Here is a 21,659-nt window from a genome sequence, read left to right on the forward strand (position 1 = left end):
ACTGTTCTCATGTCAGGAAACCTGACGGTAAAGGTTCCTGTCCTTCCTCAGTCTGATCACACCCATCCTAGCAGCTGGAACCCAAGGTCTCACAGAGGTTTGGGCCTACCACCAGACAGCTTGTCCCATCGCTTGCACCCGGCTGACCAGCTCCTCTACCTTTATAGATATCTATGTGGCTTGGGTTTCCATAATTTCAAGCTGCTGTGTGGGTGTGCTTCTAGCCTGGTACCATGCAGCCTATTCTGGGTAGATTTGTGCTGAGTGGCATGCCTGACAGTCTCCCTGGGGAAGGCCTGTGTGGTGAACTAAGGCCCAGTTGTGTTGGAGAGACAAGGGCAGTGTCTGTCTGTCCATTGCTGTTAAGTAGCCACTTACTATTTCTGAGCCCCAGAAATAGTAAGATGCATGATGCACAGTGATAAGAAAGAAGGTTCCCAGCCTATAGTGCAGGCCCCATCAGTGACCGCTCTGCATCTCTAGACATCCACCCCAGTGTTGGAGGGAAAGCACTGGATTGCATCTCAGAGTTCCCTCCTTCCTCAGGGAACAGAGCAATACTATGTCCTGATAGTCACTGTCATGGTAAAGAAACTGAGACTTCCAGTGGTAGGACAGGGGAATGGTCTCAGAACCATGACACTCCCTCAGGTTATCTATCCCTAGGTCTCAGTTGCCTCAAATATAAGATGGAAGTTGCTCCAAAATAGGCCTGGGGACCTGAGCCCTCCTAAAATTCATTCTTAATTTCCACACACTCTTCTGGTAAATGAGCCTTTTTTCGTGAGGTTGTTGGCTATCAGAGATAGTCCTAATCCAAAAATCACCCTTTTCCCCTCCCCACCTCAACTGTGTGTGTGTGTGTGTGTGTATGTATGTGTGCGTGTGCGTGCATGCACATGCACCAATACTAAACTTGAATTTAGGACTTGTCATTTTTGCTTGACGTTTTCACTAAGACTGGCTGTCTACCACTTACGCCATGGTTCCACTGCCAGCTTTTTTGCTAGTTAATTAGAAATAGAAATCTCTCAAATTCGGTTGTCCAGCTTCCTTTGAACCTCCATCTTAGATCTCAGCCTCCTAAGTAGCTAAGATTATAGGCCTGAGCCTATTTTAAAGTAAATAAACCTGGTGTATGAGGTACCTATTGCATTGCAGCAACTCATTGTAAAACCTGTAGTTTAGAAGAACAAGATGACCTTACAGCTCCTGGGGCCTGGCCCTTCAGCCCCATCTCACAAGGCTACAAGGCTATATAGTCACCTTAAGGCTCATCTAGTCCTAGACAGGTTCTGTTCTTCATGGCTTGCTGGAATGAAGGTCTCCATGCCGTGCTGCTGATGGCTAGAGCTTGTCTTGATCCCTCTCCTCAGCAAGCAGAGAGAGAGCAGGCAAAGCAGTGAGTCTTTTGTAACCTTACTCGGAGTAGCACCCATCCCATATGTCTGATTCTCTAGAAGCAGGTCACTGACTATGCCAGCCCCGCATTCCAGGGCTGGTGATTATAGCAGGATATGAATAGAGAGGTCATTCGGGGCCACCTCAGTCAGGCTGCCACATTAGAGTATTCCACCCAAAGGTTTTTCCCGTGATAGATGGATTGATTGCTCTCTAGAAATTCTTGCCTTCTCTGGCTTCCTTCCTACTTTTCAGAAGAAACATGATGCTTCTCATTGTCCCTTCACAAGTTCTTAGTCAGCACTTACTTCCCTGTGCTGAGCACAAAGATGTACAGGGTGGAATTTAAGAAGCAAGATGATCCTGGGATAGGAAGGGCCCTCTGTGGAACACTTGAGGAAGAGGCAGTCCCACGCTGGGGTGGAGGCAGTGGAGCTGGCCGCAGCCAGAGCAGGTGGGACAGCAGGGAGGAGACTGGTGTGCCTGGAGGAGAAAACACGGAAGCCTTTCCCAGATGCAAAGCCCTGCTGCCAGTCCCCGTGCAGTGGAGTGAGTTGATACCACTTCACTGCCGTGTTCCTCACCAGAGACCCCAAGCACCCAATACTGGTGAGCTGTGCTCAGTGTCCTTGCCTTGGCCAGGATGCCAAACTGGTAACAGGTCAGTGCCAGCTTCATTGTAGCCTGGTTTTAATTTAGGAAGATCATAATCAAAGGCTCAGATGTGAAGCCTGTCCGGGAGACAAAACCCTTGCTTTCCCATTGGCCTTTGTTTTGTTTTTTAGGCAGCTGAGAACAAAGATGATTTCAAGACTCTAGTTTGTCTCTTCCTCAGGAGACATGTTTGGGGCAGTGACTGGTAGGGTGGATGCTCAATGAAGGTGGCACTGAGGTTTTACTTTCCCATCCTAGAGTTTTTATGTTGGTGGGTTTTTATTTTGTTTTTTTGGAGTTGTTTTGTGTGTGTGTGCGTGCGTGCACCAATGTGTATGTGCCAGTCCTTGAACTTGAACTCAAGACCTGGGCTCTGTCCCTCAACACTTTTTTTTTTTTTTTTTTGTCTGTCATGGGGCTTGAACTCTGGGCCTGGGAGCTGTCCCCAAGCTCTTCAGCTCAAGGCTACCATGCTCCCTCTGAGCCCCAGTGCCACTTCGTTTTCTTAACTGGAGATAAGAATCTCATGGTCTTTTGTGCTCAAGTCCGGGCTGGCTTTGAACCATGATCCTCAGATCTCTGCCTCCTAGTAGCTAGGATTACATGCGTGAGCCACCACTGCAAGCTTTTTTTTCAAGTAGTTTATTGGCAATAAGAGTCTCACCAACTTGGGGCCAGGAGTTTGGCCTAGTGGTTAAAGTGCTTGCCTAGCATGCACGAAGACCCGGGTTCAATTCCTCGGTACTCCACATACATAGCAAAAAGCTGGAAGTGGTGCTGAGGCTCAAGAGGTAGAGCTCTAGCCTTGAGAAAAGTCCAAGGACAGTGCTTAAGCCCTGAGCCCAAGCCCAGGACTGGCAAAAAAAAAAAAAAAAAAGTCTCACCAACTTTCCTGCCCATTCTGACATGGAACTGCGATTCTCAGATCTCAACTTCCTCAGTAACCAAAATTATAGGCATAAGCCACTGGTACCTGGCCCATCCATTTTAGCCCTGTGTGGCTGGCCATTTCTTGTCTCATAGTCACTTTCTATGTTCTTGCAAATCTGACCCTGTCCTCAGGTACCAGTGCCTGCCCAGAGGATACTGGAGACATTTACAAGGACTCCTTGTGTTTAATGCTCAGAATTTCACGGGTCATTTTTTTTTTTTTTTTGGTCAGTGGGGCTTAGACTCTGGGCCTGGGCACTGTCCTTAAGCTCTTCAGCTCAAGGCCTCTGCCCTACCCCTGGGCCTGAGCGTTGTCCCTTAGCTCTTCAGCTCAAGGCTACCTCACATACCCTTTGAGCCTCATTGAGTCTCAGCACCACTTTGGGTTTCCCAGGGGTTATTTGGAAATAAAAGTCTCAAGATCTTTAGTGTCTGGGCTGGCTTTGAACCCCAATCCTCAGATCTCAACCTCCTTAAGTAACTAGGATTACAGATATAAGCCATCTGGCTGTTTTTTTGTTTTCTTTAACTGAATTTAACTCTTATCCTGAATTCTTACTCTGTGCTTCTTGCTTAATCCTGACATTTCCTGGCTAAATCTAGAACTAGTCCCTCAGATCCTGCCCACTTTCATATCCTGCGCGTGAAATTATGCCATGTGTCAGGGCAGTAATCTCAGTGAACAAAGGTCTGCATCTCCACCTTTTTGAGTGCTGGGTCTTGGGTCCGTATTGTCCCATCGGGTCCTTGGTTGGGCAGGCTTGATTCATAGTAGCTGTATCCCCAGCTCCATGGTGGGGCACTGGAATCCACACATGACTCCATCGAGGCTCTGATTCCTATGAGATGAGAAGCAGCTGGACTCACAAGCTCTCAGTCACCACTAAGCCCCTGTTGGCAGTTAGCTATGGAAAAACCATTGGCCGCTGGGGAGCAGGGTGTTCTTTCTACCTTTATTCCCTTCCCTGAGCCCTGGGCTCTGCCAGTATCCACCACTTTTGTGATCTCCTCTATCCCAGGTTCTCAGATTGTGAGGCTTTCCAACATCAAACTCTGGGCTTCTCTGCACATTACCTCCATTCTCTCCCCAGCTTCCTGACCTAGAAGCTCATGTGCTGAAGGCATCACTTTTTTTTTTTTTTTTTTTTTAAATCTTGGGGCTTGAACTCGGGGCCTGGGCACTGTTCCTGAACTCTTCAGCTCAAGGCTTGAGCCACAGTGCTGCTTCTGACTTTTTGGTGGTTAATTGGGGATAAGCGTCTGGCCTTGAACCATGATCCTCATATCTCAGCCTCCTGAGTAGCTAGGATTACAGGCAGAAGCCACCAGCTTCCAGTAAAAGTACCACTTTTAAACTTTAAAGCACATGAAATCTAGCCTTTATTGTCCCCTTTCCTGTTAAAATGACTCCAAAGCAGAGACTGATAGTGACAATGTGGAGGGAACCCCCAGAATACAGTGATTAATTTGCAATCATATTAACTAGCCAAAGCAGGACTCGGGATTCATGTATAAATTAAGAAAAAAGTGAGTAATGATCAAATGTAACTACTAATAAAATCAGAAGACAATATTTCGCAATACAGCATTTATTCTCACTGATGGAAAATTATGAGTTAAACAATAAGAAAATACTTTCCATACCAAGGAAAGAGTCCACTCTGTGTGTGTGTATGTGTGTTTGTGCGCGTATGCATGTGTGTGTGCATGCATGCGTAATATTAATCCAAAGTAGCTTTGGAATTTTTCCCCATTTAGCTATTAAACAGTGGCCAGTGTGCATTATGTATGTTTTGAATGAACATAGTTTTCATTTACCTTGGGGAAATATGAGTGAAATTTGCTGGGATATATGGTTGTTGAAGTCCAACATTTTAAGAAACTGCTGAAATATTTTCTGAAATGGTTTTACCTTCACAGTATTGACAACATATAGGAGTCTGGGTTTCCCTGCTTCCTGTCACACTTTTCAATTCTGACTATTTTAGTGGGTGATAGTGGTACTATCGTCTATGTCATTCCCATTATTATATGCAGAGGCTGTAGTTCTTTAGGTAAATGTCTTCCATAGCTTTGCCCATTTTGTCATTGGGTTGTTTTTCTTAGTATTGACATGGGTTCTTTAGGTGTTCTGAACATAGATTCTCTACCAAATCTAATTTGCAAATATTTTCCTTCTCTGTGGCTTGTATTTTTAATTTTCCTCACAGTGTCTTTTTTTACATTAGTTTTATTAAAGTATAATCTGTACACCATATTGTTTGCCATTTTGAAGTATAAAATTTAGTAGTTTTCAATATAGTCAACAGGTTATACAACCATCACTACCACTGGTTTTAGTAAAAGGCAAAAGATTTATATGCTCTGAAGAGAAACCAGAGTATACCACTGGTTTTAGAAACACTTCGTCCGTTTCAAAAAGAAACCTCATACCCATGTGTCAGTCATTTCTCATCCTTTTGAATCTTCCACTCCAGCCCAGAAATCTGCTAAGCTACTTTTTGTCTCTGGAATTTGCATATATATGGTCTTTCTGGTTACTTTCTCTTAGCAAAATGTTTTCAAGGTTCACCCATGCTGTAGCGTACATTAGTAACTCAGTCCTCCTTATTGCCAAATAACATTGCATCGAATGAATCTAGCACACCTTTTTTTTTTCCCTTTTCCTGTGCTGGTACCGGGGCTTGAACTCAGAGCTTGGGTGCTATCTCTTATCTTCTTCATTCAAGATTGACACTCTGCCATTTGAGCTACAGCACTGCTTATGTCTTTTAGGAGGTTAATTGGAAGTAAGAACAGATTTTTCTCCCTGGGCTGGCTCTGAACTGTGAACCTCAGCTCTCAGCCTCCTAGGAATATAGATGAGCCACTAGCTCACAGCACACTTCATTGGGTTTTTTGTTTTTGTTTTGCCAGACCTGGGGACTGAACTCAGGGCCTGTCCTTGGGCTTTCCTCAAGGCTAGCATTCTACCACTTGAGCCACAGCACCACTTCCGGCTTTTCTATGTATGGCTCTGAGGCCTTGAACCTGGGTCTTTGTGCATACCAGGCAAGCACTGTACTACTAGGCGAAACTCCCAGCCCCTGGTGTAGCACACTTGAATCATCTATCCACTGGTGGGCACTTGAGTTGCTTCTAACATTTAGCTAAGTTGAATGATGCTTCAGTGAACTTTTGGATGCAGATTTTCATGTGAGCATATGTGTCATTTCTCATGAGGATAGATTCACATAGGAATGGATTGTTGGGCCAGGTATTAGGGCTCAACTCAGGGCCTGTGCACTGCCCCTAAGCATTTTTGCTCAAGGCTAGCACTTTTACCATATAAGCCACAGCTCCACTTCTGGCTTTTAGGGGATTAATTGTAGAGATGAGAGTCTCCTAGACATTTCTATCCTGGCTGCCTTGGAACCAGACTCTCAGATCTCAGCCTCCTAAATAACTAGGCCTGAGCCACTGGTACTCAAAAGTCACTGTAGTTTAAATTTGCATTTCTTTGATGTCTAATAATGTTGAACATGTTTTTATATGCCTATTAGACATTCATGTATCTAATTTGAAGAAATATCTATTCAACTCCTATGCCGTCTTAAAGTAAGGTTATTCATCTTTTTATTACTGAGTTAAAAGTTCTTTCTATGTCCTAGAGGCAAGTCCCTTATTAGATACATAATTTAAAATTCTTCCTTTGTGTAAGTCATCTTTTATTCAACTCAGTCCTCTTTCTATTTCCCTTACTGGGGATTAAATAACTGGTCTTCGTGCATGTTAGCAAACACAAGGCTCTACCAATTGAGCCACACCCCTAACTCTTTTGCTTTTAGTAGTTTGTTGCTTTTGGCTTGGGAGTTTGGTCTTTTGGGGGGTCTAGTTCAAGCCCCAGGACTTGAACTCAGGGCCTGGACACTGTCTCTGAGCTTTTTTTGCTCAAGAATAGTGCTCTACCACTTGAGCCACAGTACTACTTTTGGCTTTTTCTGTGTATATAGTATTGAAGAATCGAACCCAGAGCTTCATGCATGTTAGGCAAGCACTCTACCACTGGGCTACACTCCCAGCCCCCAAATATTGCATAAAAATTAATTTGTCACTGGGTGTGGTGGCTCACACCTGTAGCTACTCAGGAGGCTGAGATCTGAGGATCAAGGTTCAAAGCCAGCCCAGGCACAAAAGGACCTGAGATTCTTATCTCCAATTAACCTCTAGAAAAAGGGAAGTGGGACTTAGCTCAGAGACAGTATCCAGGCCAGGTTCAAGCCCCATGACCCCCCCCCCACATACACACACAAAATTAACTTGTCAACTTTTTTAGATGTCTGGTTTTGGTTTCATATTTAAGAAAATTTTTCCCAAATCAAGGAAACCAAGTTTTTCTTACATTTTATGAAATTTTGCTGACAGTTATACACTCCATTTTGATGTTTTTGTATTGTTTGTGTATGGTATGAGGTAAAGATCTGAGTTCATAAGGCTGGACAAGGTGGATCACGCATGTAATCCTAGCTACTCTGGAGTCTGAAAGCTAAGAATCACTGTTTAGAGCCAGCCCAGGCACTGAAGTCTTTGAGACTCTTGTATCCAATTAACCACTGGAAAATGGGAAATGGTGCTGTGGCTCCAGAGTTAGGGTGATAGCCTTGAGCTGAAGAGCTCAGGGACAGCGCCAAGGCACAGAGTTCAAGCCCCATGACCAACAACAACAACAACAAAAAAATCTGAGTTCATTTTTATCACAGATCATTTCTTGCCGGCAGCCTCTTTTCACCATTCTTTGACTTCCTATGATGCCTTTCATCCTTCTTTCTTTCCTGCCTCTCCCCAGTCCTGGGGGACCTGGTTCTCCCTTTTCAAACACAGTCCTACACCACAGCTCAGAACCCCTCCTTCAAAGAGGCTGAGACCTGAGATGATATGATTTCTCTCCCTTCTCCCAGGCCCAGGCTTCAGGGTCCCCACACACATCGCCCACACATGGAGGCAGCCGTGCCCTGCCCATGCCCATCCGCTCCACGTCCGCCGGCTCCACCCCCACGCACTGCCCACAGGACTCTCTGAGCGGAGTTGGGGGAGACGTGCAAGAGGCCTTTGCGCAAGGTAAGTTGTGTGTGTGTGTGTGTGTGTGTGTGTGTGTGTGTGTGTGTGTTCTGCACTTTACACAGTTTAGATGGTGAGTTCATCTGGGCCTTAGGTACCAGCTTTAGGTGATTGGTAGCTTGTATGTGGCCCCTTATCAGGAGATGTGCTCATCTTCAGTGGGAGGCCTTCAAGTTTCCTATCCATGTGTGCAGAAGATAGCGCTCCTGGGCTCTGTGCTCTGGGTCCTGGGATGAGGGAATGGCATTGCACTTTGGGTTTTGCTTCTAGGAAGAACTGGATGGAATAAAGGCATGCGCTTGGCTTGGACAGGGAAAGTGATAGTGAGTGTGCATAGCACAGCTGCAGGTCAATAACTTGCAGTTGCCATGGCCGTCTAAGGAGCGAGGGACCTTGCCCACCTCATAAATGTGGAGTTGGGGCTTGGGGAGCCCCTCCTCGGCTGAGAAGCACCGTGGAGTGAGGCGTGCTCTGCATCCCCACAAAATAGCATGCATGGCTGTGAAGCATGGACGTGACAGAATCTGCTTTCCAGAGAATGTAGACGGCATCAGGCTCCTGCAAGCGAGAAGCAGGTGGACTTGCGGTGGCTTCATCTCCCCTTAGCTGTTCTGTACCTGGGTCCCAAGGCATCTTCCCATCTCCTGTTGTGCCCACCCACCCTCCCTGCCATCTTCTCTGACTCCACAGGAACCAGGAGAAACCTCCGCAATGACCTGCTGGTGGCTGCTGACTCCATCACCAACACCATGTCGTCTCTAGTGAAGGAACTCCATTCAGGTGAAACCCAGAGCGCCTGCTGGCCTCCCCTCACCCCCTCCATGCCCTCCCTGGCAGAATGGCACCACTGGACACACACACCTCTTCTCACCCTCACCAAGCAGCTTTCCTTCCAGGAATACATGAGCTCTTCACCCAGCGCACCTCCTGTGACCCATGACCACAGAGTGACAGTCACGCAGTTCATATGTCTAGAGGACCAAACCCAATTCTTACATAGGAAATTCATCTCTGAACTGCAGCCAGGCCCCTTCCTCACTCACTCATTTCTGCCTGCTTTGTCCACAGCGACTCTCCCTAGACTGAACACCGGCTCATTCTGAAGCCGTCCTGGACGCCCAGCGAGTCACGTTGCCCTCTAGGCTCGACCTGCTGCCCTCTGCTCTCTCCTGTTTCATTCACTTTTGAAACCTGTCCTCTCCTTTTGTTCTCCACCAGGCTATGATTTCACCTGAAGTTCCTGACCTGCTGCTTCCTGCTCTTCCTGCTCAGTCTTATCTGACTTCTTTCTCCATGGCTTCCTCACTGGGGCAGTACTGCAGTGACTTCTCAGAGACCTCTGCCTTGAGGCCTTTTCCCCTCCCATAAAACCCAGGAGAGAGAAAAAACCAAAGGCCTTTCACAAGCCATCTACCTACCGCCTTGTATCCCCACACCAGTGATGTAGTCACTGACACTTAGGAATTGTTACTAAGCATGTGGGCTCCCCTCCTCACACCAGAGACCCAGCTCTGTCCCTTGTCACCTAACACCAGTGCTTGCTCGTAAGTAGCTTAGCAGGGTAGTTAAAGTACAAAGCAGTTTTGCAGGACTTTTCAGACATCTTACTTTAGGCAAGCCTGGGTGGGTATCTGGGGAAAGCATCTAAACTTTAGGGTAGTCCTGGGATCAGACCAAGGTCAGGCCCACCTCTGCTCTTGAAACTGCATGTTTTCCTCCAGAAGAGAATACAAAAGTGAGGCCTGGTTGGTTTTCCCAACTCAGGAACTCTATGGCATCATCTGGCTTCCCCATCTGGCTTCCATAAAAACCTAGGCCCTCTTCACACACAGACATGGAGGTGATGGCCTTTGGGGGCAACTTCACAGCTGCTTGGAGGGTCTGCTCTCTACTGTCCTCTCTGACAGGCTCCCCCCTCTCCCCACCCCCCCACCCCCTACATCCCGGCCTGGGGATTTTAGGCCATGGAGGTAAAGTACACCTATGCTGATGGTCACGTTTGAAGGTTTATGCTGTGCGCTCAGCACACTGGCATGAGCATTTGATGCCATTGGAAGTAATTGGACCTCAGTAAACAAGAAAACACCTACATCTTCCAGCAGATTCTCAAGCGTTAGGTGTTGATAGGGACACGTCAGTAATGCAGAATAGAAAAGATGGCTATTACAAAACTGTGTAATGCTATTACCAGGTGCTTTAAAGATCGCGTTGTCCCTTGTCTTTGGAAGTGTAGTGAACAGTTATCAGAAAAAATGATTTGTTTGAAGTCACACAGCCAGAAATAACAAACTCAGAACAGGTAGGCCGTGCTCCTACCCATCCCAAGGTAGATGTCACCCCAGGGGTCAGGGAGGGCCCCATCCTCTGCCCTGTCACCAAGCCCTGAAGTCCATGGGTTGACATGGATTAAATTAAATCCGTATATTGTATAACATCCCTGAAAAATTCAGAAACACGCGTATTGTTAGAAAGGGCCTGGGGTGTTTTTTTCTTTTTTCTTTTTTTCTTTTTTTGCCAGTCGTGGAGCTTGAATTCTGGGCCAGGGCGTTGTCCCTGAGTTCTTCAGCTCAAGGTTACTGCCCTACCTTTTGAGCCATAGCACTACTTCTGGTTTTCTAGTGGTTAATTGGAGATCAGACTTTCACCATCTTTAGTGCCCTGGCTGACTTTGAACCAATTTCCTCAGATCTCAGCTTCCTGAGTAGCTAGGATTATAAGCGTGAGCCACCGTGCCCAGCTGTTTTGTTCTATTTTTAACACAGTCTCACTGTATAGCCCAAGTTGGTCACAGACTGGCAATCTTTCTACCTCCGCCTAAGTACTAGAATTACAAACATATACTGCTGGCATGAAAGATCAATTTCTCTGTGAACGGAAAAGTTTTGCCCATACCAATACCAGTTTAAAGTTCACTTAATCATAACTTCTCAAGGTTTTCTTAGATTATTTTCCGATACTTTATTCATATCTATAGCTTTCCCCCTCATCTTTTCAAAGGTATTTTATATTATGGAATTCTAGAATTCAATAGGGTCTTAAAAGTCATTTAATCTAATGTGGTGCCCTATGTAAAAGCCCCCTTAAGTATTTCCAACCAACCCATTTATGACCAGCTAGAATCAATAGAAAGTGCCTTATTGGGAAGCAAGATCAGCATTTTGTTTTGTTTTGTTTTTTGCCCTGGGCTTGAGCTCATGGCCTTGAGGACTTTGTCAAAGCTTAAGCTCTACCACTTGAGCCTTAGCACCACTTTCAACTTTTTTTCTATGTATGTGGTACCAAGGAACCAAACCCAGGTCTTCCTGCATGCTAGGCAAGCACTCTACCACTAGGCCAAACTGCCCGCCCAAGATCAGCATTTTTGTAGCTGATGTATCCTTGCCCCACCCCCCAAAGCTGTCCTGAGTCAGTCAACCTCTCTTTTCAAGTATTTGATGCAACTGGCAAGGTTCTCCTCGTGTGTTTTTTTCCTGATCCATCCTGAATGTGACATGACTTTTACTGCTGTCCTGCTCAGCTATACCATGATATGTTCTAATCACATGGGCTTTTCCCTACAGAACAAAGATGTGGATTGCCTTTTGGTGGGTCCTGGGTAAGCACCTCTAGATGGCATAAGCGCTGTGCTACGTGGGAAACTATGCTGTGCGGGCATTTTAAGTTTGCTCTCAGCTAAAATGTCTAGTTGAGTGTCTTTTTTATTTTTTTTTTAATTTATTTACTCTTTTTTTTTTTCCCCTGTCCTGGGACTTGAACTCCAGGCCTGGGCACTGTCCCTAAGCTTCTTTTGCTGAAGGCTACCACCACACCACTTGAGCTACAATGCCACTTTGCGCTTTTTCTGTTTCTGTGGCACTGACGAATTGAACCCAGGGCTTGATACATGCTAGGCGAGAATGCTATGACTAAGCCTCATTCCTAGCCCAGGTGTCGTTTTACCAGAAGCTAGTGCTAATCTAGGTATTCCTCAACCCTTTATTTTTTTTATAGTTGGTTTCTTGAACCTGAATGCAAGATATTAGGTGTCTCTCTGGCAGGTACCACCTAAATAAATTTATCTATTTATCTATTTATTTATTTATTTATTTTTGCTGGTCCTGGGGCTTGAACTTGGAGCCTGAGCTCTGTCCTTGGGCTTTCTCAAGGCTGGATCTCTACCATTTGAGCCATAGCACCATTTCCAGCTTTTTTCTAAGTATGTGGTACTGAGGAATCAAACCTAGGTCTTTGTGCATGCTAGACAAGCACTCTACCACTGGGCCAGACTCCCAGCCCCCCACCAAAATTTAACAAAAAAAGTCACCCAACCCCTCTCTGATCATTCGAGAAGTCAGCAAGATGGGTGACAGGCTGCTCTGCTTCTTATGGGATCAGTGCTCCTGGACTTCCATCAAATAATGCTGGGGCAAGAACCTTACCAGGCAAAGGCTAGGCAAGTGTACACCTCCTGGAGACCACAGGCCGTGAGCTGTTAGCTCAATCCAGCTACACTGCCTCAGTTACCCTGCTCTACCTTCTTCCGTGCTTGTGCTGAGCAGAAGGCTCACTGGCCTCCTTGGACTTGTTTTTACAGCAGAGGAAGGTACAGAGGAAGAAGAAGAGAAGATGCAGAATGGGAAAGACAGAGGTAAAGGCAGCTCAGCAGGACCCGTAGGTTGAATGGGAGCCCACGCAATTGATTGGATCCTCACCTTTGTTTTTTCCCTCTTACCTGCTGCACTGTCCCAGTGCCTGCAGCCCCAGCACTCCCTCCCCCTGCTTTCCTAGTGGATGCCCCAGGCATCCACTTACACCAACTTCCTGATCTCTTTATACTGATTCCAGAAGTAGCTGGGAGCAGAAAACAAAATAATGCCCTTGGCCTGAATGAGTTAATCATCTAGTTAGGAAATCAAAAGTAAGATATGTAAAACAAGTGGCAGCAGAAAAAGTCGATGATCATAATTTAAATGTTTAGTAATAGGGTTTCCCGAAAGGAAGAGATTATTAAGGATAGAATAACCAAGTGGTTTTGTATCTTCCTGGGAGATAAAGAACTGTGTGCAGGAGATAGACATTTTATTACACACACTTGTGTGGGAAGAAGGCTGTGCTAAATGATTTTCATGTATGATCTCAAGCCTTAACCACACTAGGAGGTATGCATATCATAACACATCTTAGTAATGAAGAGGTCGGTTTTGTGGGACTTCTTGAAGTTCTTGAATGGCAGTGACTGGGCTTGACCTGGGCCTTTTCGATTCTGACTTCATGCCCTTGATCTCCTTCTTGTCCTTGGGTATTGTGCTGAACACATAACAGAATTCTCCTACGATATTTCAGAGTTGTCTGTAAGTTCAGTCATATAGTAACATATCTCATGCTGGATTCCTCCAGTCTGTAATACCCTGAGGCAGAGCTTTGGTCTGTTTGTGGGTGTTGTCTTCCCAGTGCCTGTCACCTAGTACCATGTCAACCAGTGAACCTGTCTAAGGACATGAACAGCGTGATAAGAAATGGAGCAGCCTCAGGAGGGAGAGAGACCAACGGGCCCTGAAACTTGGCCTTCTCCTCTGGCTTCCCTGCCCCAGCAGGAGGGAAATGTAGACAGAACTCACAAGTGTGGATAACTGGACGGGTATTAAGTGGCAGAACCTGGAACTGCCCCAGGAATGTCCAACTCCAAGCCCATGCTTCAGTCTGAGCAGAATGAGCGTATGTATCTGAAGTAGATACCTACGTGAAGTGTACATATCTGGAGTAGAAAGCAGTGGAGGAGAAGGAAGCCAAGCCCAATGGGATGGTGGCACTGAAGCCCTCTTTGCCCATGGAGGCTGATGTGGATAAGAAGTCTTGGGGTCTCGGGGAAGGAATCTGTCAGTGAGGAGAGGACAAATCCCTGAAGATGGCCGAAGCCATCTAGTGAGCCAGGGCGAAGCCACGAGAGATGGCACACCAGCTCCCACAGCAGACACCAGAAGTAGAAAAAGTGGTCCAGTAGGAAGGCTACGGGGCAAATAGGAGACACACATAGATGTTCACTTCCATAAATACATGCCCCAAGCACACACCCAAGTGCACACACACTGACCAAACCCCAGCATTCCTGTGGAATGTTCTTGGCTGAGGACATAACAGCTGCTGGGCTGGCCTCCCTCCCACGTGCCCTTCCTGGCCCAGTGGCTGCTCTCCTGCCTCTCCTCAGCTTCTAGCCACCCAGGCCTTGCACTGGCCATGAACCATGCATGGCTGTCAGAGCCAGTTCAAGTCTGGAGGTGAGCCACATCTCCTGAGGAATTGGGATGGGTTCCTCTGGCCACATGGATCTCCAGCCTAGAGATTTTCTGTGCACCTGACTTTCCCTGTCCGCATCTTTCCTGCCTTGCTGCTTGCCATTGTCTCTGTTCACACTGCCTAGTGCACACACCAGAGCTTCTGTGTGTCTCTGTGAAGCCTTTGAGGGACTCCCTACACTTCTGTTTCTAATGCTTAGGGTTGTCATTCTTAAAGGCAAGAGTGTTAGTATGAGCTAGCTGGGGTGAGAAATGTGTAATTAAAAGAAAAAAAAGCTCTGGTTCTCAATATAACCTGGTCCTGTAAGTACAGTATAGCTCTTAATATGAATGTCCTTATGGAACCAGGTGTTTATGTGGCGGCCTTCTGGCCCTCTGCCATGATCTAGGAAAGAGGGCACTACAGACAGACCTGGCACTAACTACAGTCACTGGGCATGCATTCGAGATCAGAAACTGCCAACCCTTCACTGGGGTTGGAATCATTCTTTCATAAAACAATGTTGTCAGCTCTTGTCCCATGTATGTGGTCTGCTCAACACAAAAGCTGGGAGCCAAATGGTCACTGACCAAACTAGAACTCCCATCTGTTTCCCCCAAGTTCACTCTCCCTGTGCTACCCTGACTCTAGCTAGCTAATCCCAGAGCCTCCAGCTGTATTGGGGTACCCTTCTTAATGTGCATCTGCCACCTCTCCCCCAGGGATAACCGAGACCACACAGATAAGATATACAATCCCTTCCCCCACACCCCCCATTCTGACTAAGCACCTGCATACATCTCAGCCGCTCCAGAATCTCATTACATGCTCCTGTGTCCTTCAGAATCTCTACCAGAACGGACTTCACAGCTTGGGCTATAGTGTAGTTTGCAACTGAAGGAACTCCGGTGCATGGCTGAATAGCCGTGGCCCTTGAGCTCGGGCACACCCAACTTCCGAGGGTCCCGTGTAAGCAGAAGCAGGCCTGGGCATGCCAGAACAGAAATGTCTGTAGGAAGGAAAGTCTGTCCAGTCAAGTACTTCTTTCCACTCTGTTCACTTCCAGAACCAAGAAGCGCCTTCCCACATAAGCGCTCCTTCATCTACCTGTTTGCCTTCTTCTTTGGAGCATCTGTCCCCATGCTGATTTGTCTGCTGAGTTACAGGCTATAGATGGCAAGACTCTTACTTGTTATCACACCTGGTCAGGAAAAAAAGTTGACAGAGGGAAAGCAAATCCAGAAATCTCCAGGCTGGGTGGGTCAGGAAGGCCTCTGGAGAAAGTCCCGGGGTTGAGAAGAGCCTGGGTGTGACTTTACTGTTGTTTCTGCCCATGCTGCCACAGGTTAGCAGAGGAGCGAGATCCAGACAGCTCAGGTGAGTACCACACGGCCTCCACCTCGCACATCCATCTTCCTTCTGAAGCACCTCCATTTCCCCTTCCCTTTGTTCAGTCACAGCTCTGGAGCCACAGCTGTCCTAAGACACTACCTTAAACTTAAGATGCTTGAAAGAGCCTGACTGCCCCAGCCCTCTCACCAAGGCAGCTTTGCTTGCCCTGGCTTACACTGTGGGTCTGTGGGCTGGCCCCCAGGCATGGCCTGGCAACGCCTACACTGCCAGCTGAGCATGTGGCAGAGGGCGGCCATGTCCTTTGCACTGCCTGTGCTGCAGCTGCTCCCATCCCCCATAGCCAGTGACCATCCCATAGCAGGATCCTGGGCCCTGTACCCTGCTGCAATCCCATAGACGCCTTGGGGCTGTACAGGATCTGACTGACTTGAAAGCAGACCAACAGTCTGACTGAGCGCTCCTCTTCCCCAAAGAATGGAGAAAGAAAAGCACGGCCATCCTCAGTAGCTGAGGTCCCATTTTTCCTTCTCAAGACATCTACTCTTGGATCCAGCTCCAAGACATTACAATCTCTTGATTCCCTTCTCTGAATGGAGTGACACAGGCCAGCCAGCGCTTACTTCAGGGGAAGCACCCCTTTGAGAGGAGCAACCATGGGAGATCTTCCTTCTTAGGTTCTTCCTGCCCTGACATCCTGATCTCTTACTTTGAGAAACTAGCCATCATCTTCAGGGTCAGGTTTCCAGTGCAGAAAAGCCAGGGCTGCAGACCCACAAGCCAGAAAAGGAACTTCCTCAAACCCTGCCATCCAGGAACTGCCTCGAGGCATTCTGACTTCTGTCTGTACAGCCCTCTGGGACCCTCCTGACTCCCTGCCCTCCCCCACAGCCTCAGCCTGCATGCTGGTGGGCAGACAGACATGCTTTGGAAGAGCAGCCCTCGCTGGCAGACTAGGAAATGGGGCTTCTCCTTCCGCTTCTGTGCACATGCAAACCAGGCCCTTCCTGCATGCAGCAAAGCCTGGCTGCCCCACCAGCTGGAAAAGTCAGGAGCTGACTTGCCTTCCTGCAGCGTCTGCCTGATTTCTCTGTCCCCAGGGCAGAGAGACTGGGTGGAAAGGAGGTGTGTGAGCACCATCTGGCCTCTCTGTGCACATTAGGAAACCAAGGCCCACACCCAGGAGTTGCTCAGTGCCAGAGCTGGAATCAGAGCTGGGCCGTCTGCCTCCAACTCCTGCCCTCTTTGACCCACATCAGGAGTTATGAGAAATCAACAGGCGAGGGAGAGGAGATGCAACCATCTGAAAGCCACAGCTCCTTGCAGTCTGCAGGCCTCCTGTGCGATGGGGGCTCTAGCTAGGGCTTCCGTCCTGCCCTCTCCACATACCCTTCTCCACAGTTGTTCCCAAGAAACCACCACATTCCAACCGGACACTGAGAAGCCAGTTCTTTCATTTTCTGACTCTGTGACATCTCCCATCAGGGTAGAGAAAGTCCTTCACCCCAACTTAGAAAGACAGCCCCTCCCTGCAGATCCTGCTGGCTCAAAGCTAGTCCCATGACTAACCATGAGTCTGTCCTGCGCAGGCACAGAAGACAGGAGCGAGCTGGCACAACAAGACGAAGGGAAGGTCTTCCCCCAGAGGCACATTCCTATCCATCTATCCACTGCACACCTGCACTGGGCTTGCAGACTGCCAGACGTCACTCTACCACCAGAGAGAGGGGAGCCAGGCTGGTGGGAAGTGGGGAGGGACGGCCCAAAACTAGTGGGCCTTCCCCTGCAGAGCCCTGCATGTACTAGCTGCTTCATTCCTCCCCTCAGGGCATGGTTCATCTCTACATCAGGAATTTACCAGAAGATTGGAAAAAAGAAAAGTAAAAGCACTAAAGCTCTGTTTGTGACCTGATGAATCTCTTGGCACCTAGCTGGCACCTGGTGAGCTCCCCTTAGGGTAGGGGACACAAATTTCCTCCTTACCTCTGACCTTTAAAAGCCAACAGGTCTTCTTCCGTCTATGCAAAGAAAGCTGCAGGACCTGCGCAGTTCTGTAGACATTCACACCCCGGCCACAGTGCTAAAAATAGCCGCCTTCCTTTCTCACACTGCTGAGGCTTCCGCCAGCCAGGCAGCCCGGTGCAGTGCCGGCTGCTGCTCAGTGTGCAGCCGGCGGGGTGGAGAACCCAGCTGCATGCTGGCCGCAGAGCCTGGCACAGCCACCAGGGGGCGCAGTCCAGGTGATGCCGCACAGGCCTGCCCCGGGGTCTTGTGTGGCCCAGGCACATGTGATCATCAAGTCCAATTCACCATGATTTTCATTTATTTTCTTCTGCTCCCTGGGCTCCAGGATGTTATTTTTAGTGGAAGAGCTGCTATAAATATTTATAAAGGGCAGTGGCTGGGATGAAGTGAGAGGCCCCTACAGCTGCCTCTGCAGCATCTCTCCCTGCTTCTGGTCCCCCTGCAGACCTCGGCCCCCCAGCTTTGAGGTACCATGGGCTCCACACGTGGGTAGAGGCCTTTGCAAGCCTGCAGAAGGAGCAGTTGACAAAGAACAGAATGGATACCAGTTCCTTCCCTCCACTGTCTCATCTTTATTCCTACCTTGTACGGAGGTCAAGACACCCCTCCCCCCAATTCCTCATCCTAGGTTCGAAGGGCAGATACACAGTGGGTGCTGCAACCCTGGGGACAAGGAGAATGGGAGATGTTGACAAGGACATTTACCCTCAGAAGAAAACGTGTGATAGGAAGGAGCTAGAGGCCGGGGGAGTCAGCAGAGAGTTGGGTTGAGGGAAAAAAAACAAAACAAAGCAATAGAGAGGAAAAAATGAGCAAAGGGCCCTGGCTCACCTGGAAGGAGCAAGGACGAGCACCACAGGGGAGCTGTGAGACAGTGGTGGGCGAGTTTGAGGTCTGGCCCTGTTGTGCAGCTGGGTCCCCGTGGTCCTGACCTCTCTCACTTGTACCCTCCCTGAGGTGAGGGCAGAAGCCACCCAGATTGCTCCTGTGGATTGCTGGCTTCTTCCTGAGCAACATGGGCAGAGGAGCAGTTGAGACGGCAGGCCTGCAAATGTGCTTGCTCTCCACTCCCTCTCGGAGGAGTAGCTCGGCCCTCCTGCCCAGTCACTGCCGACCAGCACCAGGGTGGAGGTGAGAGCCACAGAGGTGGGACATGATGCGAGCCTGTGCTTTGTGATTGTTGACAGTGGTTTTCCTGAAGAGCTAGACTGTCCATTACTATCTAAGATCCCTGAGGGTGTTTTCTGATGTGTTGGCCTCTGCCATCAAAACCAAAATTCACATCAGAAACCTGAGGCTGGTCCCTTCCTTCTACCCTGACCTGAAGCATAGCGGGTCATTGTATGGTGCACACTTCCTTCCTGTTTGCTCTGTGGACATTTAGAGCCTACTTGGAGCAAATGACCTTTTGGGGGACACATTGACAACCTTCTGTGGGCCCCGGGGACCTCCAGCTATCCTACAGCACCCTGCCCTGCTTGCTGCTGTGTTGGCTGTGAAGACCTCTGGAAAGGAGCCGGATGCACCCTGAGTATGGAGGAAGAAAGCTCCCCCAGGCTTCTGGTTTTTAAGTCTCAGCCATCCCGAGCTTTGATTAATTCTCGCAGCCCCCTGCTCCCACCCCCCCCCATCTGCTGGCTTTGTGTTATCCCTTGGCAGGCTCCTCTCCTGCTCCATTTGCTCCTTGCTCCCAGGTTGGCCAGCTCAGAAAGGTGCAGTTGCCATGGCAATGCCCAGAGCCATCAGAATTCCTGCTGCACCTCCTGCAAGTGAAGGCTCTTGAAGAGCCCCTCTGTGGGTTCCAAGCCCAGCCTGTGTTCACACTCTAGGGGTGTAGGTGCTTTTTAGGGGTTGGAGTGTGGGAAGTGAGTTGGTCTGCTTTCTTGGGAAGGGATCTATAGCTGCAAACTACAAGCACATAGTTCTCGAGGCCCTGGCCAGCTTCTCTGTGTAGACCAGAAACTAAATGAGCTCCCGACCTGGGGCTCTTCAATAATACACTGTCAGTGGCTCTCAGATGAGCATGTGTCGCAGTCCCGTGGAGGGGTCAGGTCAGACCTCTGGAGGTTCTGATTCAGTGCACTTGGGCTGCAGCCAGGGAAATGGCAGCCCTAGCCAGCACCCAGGGACTGGATGCAGAGCACACCGGAGAATCCTGCACTGTGTTTTTATGTGGGGGAAATCACATCTGTGCAGGACGCCATGGCCAGGCAGGCAGGAAAAGGCTGGAGTCCCGTCTCAATGTGGGGGAGGAACATGAAGGGAGAGATGAAGCCTTGGATGCCATTTGTGACTGGGGTCCCTTAGATTGAGTTTCTTTGAGGTTTCCAACAATCAATAACCAAAGACCTCAAACATGGCATGCATAGGTGGGGCATGAAGACAAGGCCATTGTGTTACAGGGACCAAGCTGTGAGCAGGGTCATTCATGCGTCTCCATTATCAGCAGTGGGAGTGCTAATGGCCTGCCTGGCTTCTGGAGGGCAAAGAGGTGAGGGGGAGTTACAGACACCTAAGCCCCTTCATGGGCTTTTACCCCACACACAAATGCCATCTTCCACACTTAACCTTCAGACTCCACCTTCTATGGGCACCATTCCTCTGAGAGAATGAGTACCTGAGTAGCTCAGTACAGGCTACTTGCTTAAGAATGGCAGGTCCAGGAACCCAACAGCCCATCTATGGAAGCCATTCTCTGTGGGCAGTGCTCTTGGATTCTCCTCTGCACCAGCATGTCCCTCCCCTCTGCCTCCAACAAGGGACATCTGGGATGGGAGCAGGCTGGAAAAGAAATGGGCACCAAGTTTGTGGACCAGTTCTAGAAGGCAGTAGTCATTTTCAGTTCTGCAAAGGTTGGGGTGGGTGACTAGTGCCTTCATTTTTAAATTTGCAGTCCATGAGAAAAAGACTCGCCAGGGACTGGGCAATCTCTGCCCAGTGAACACCAGCCTTTTAGCTCTTTTGAAGTGATGGAGCCTGTCATCCAGGCAAGAAGATACTTAGCAGTATAAACTGGGCCCCAAGCTGGTCCCTGCATCTTCAGAGTCCTCACTGAACCCAAGGCCTGAAGTTAAGATTGAAGTCTAACCTGAGTTGGTGACTGTGAGTGAGGGGTGGACTTGGAGAAGCTGACTGTCCTTCACCCAGACCCAGGGTCAACTGAGGCTACTCAAGGGAAAAGAAAAACATGGTGATCACTATTCAATCTGTTCTAGGCAGTGGGCAGAGGAGGAGCAGAGGGCAGAGGCAGGCACTGAGAGTGTGAGTCACTGGTAACAGACTATCCCCCCACAATTCTGATGTCTCCTAGTTAATAGCTCATTATCATTTCTAATCAACTGTAGACCAGAGCCACTTCAGAGAGTGCTGAACTGGACAACAGACCAGTAGCCCCTGTTGCAGTGTTTGCCTCCAGCCATGGATGTGTTCCTGAAGTTTGTAGACTATGCCTGCAGGAAGATGGCAAGTCAGGTACACCTACTAGTATCGTTGGGGGCACGAGTCCAGGGCACATGCGTGCAGATGTGTACACACCAGAGATGTTTACCCACCAGAGTTCCCTGCCTCAGCGAATTTAAGCCACTGACCCCTCAGTTTTCCATGAGAACAAAGCTTTGTGTTCAGCCCCTGATTTGAGCCTGGGTGTGGCATCCACCCTATCAGGCCTAAAGGTCACTGGGCTCCACGGGCTTCTCGTTCAGATGTCCGCTCCTTAGCCACAACTCCCCCACTGTGGTCTGGTGTGAAGGCCCTCACCAATCTCCTCACTGAAATAGGCAATTGTGTATTAGGCATTGTCCCTAACAATTGGCCTAGGTTTGAAGCCACTGTGTTCCCTCCACTGTTCCCTGGTGGCCAGGTAGGGCCTAGATCCTATCTCCTGTGCCAGGATGTCAACCCTCATGCCCCTCCTAGGGGTGTGGTCTTTTGTAACAAGGAATATGCCTCCT

General features: G+C 48.6%; 1 protein-coding gene across 1 annotated transcript in view; it reads left to right on the plus strand.

Moving 5' to 3' along the window:
• Dtnb (dystrobrevin beta) overlaps window positions 1-17,586 on the plus strand; it is a 185,181-nt gene extending 167,595 nt beyond the window's left edge. The window contains 7 exon segments of the mRNA XM_090337586.1: window positions 7,923-8,082; window positions 8,773-8,862; window positions 12,656-12,732; window positions 15,685-15,711; window positions 17,274-17,394; window positions 17,397-17,420; window positions 17,423-17,586. Of these exon segments, the coding sequence (XP_090193712.1) occupies window positions 7,923-8,082; window positions 8,773-8,862; window positions 12,656-12,732; window positions 15,685-15,711; window positions 17,274-17,394; window positions 17,397-17,420; window positions 17,423-17,490 (567 nt within the window). The 3' untranslated portion in view covers window positions 17,491-17,586.
• Window positions 17,587-21,659: the final 4,073 nt, after the last annotated feature.

The sequence above is a fragment of the Megascapheus bottae genome, chromosome 7 (assembly GCF_031878675.1).
Source record: "Megascapheus bottae isolate mThoBot1 chromosome 7, mThoBot2.hap1, whole genome shotgun sequence".
Classification (NCBI taxonomy): domain Eukaryota; kingdom Metazoa; phylum Chordata; class Mammalia; order Rodentia; family Geomyidae; genus Megascapheus; species Megascapheus bottae.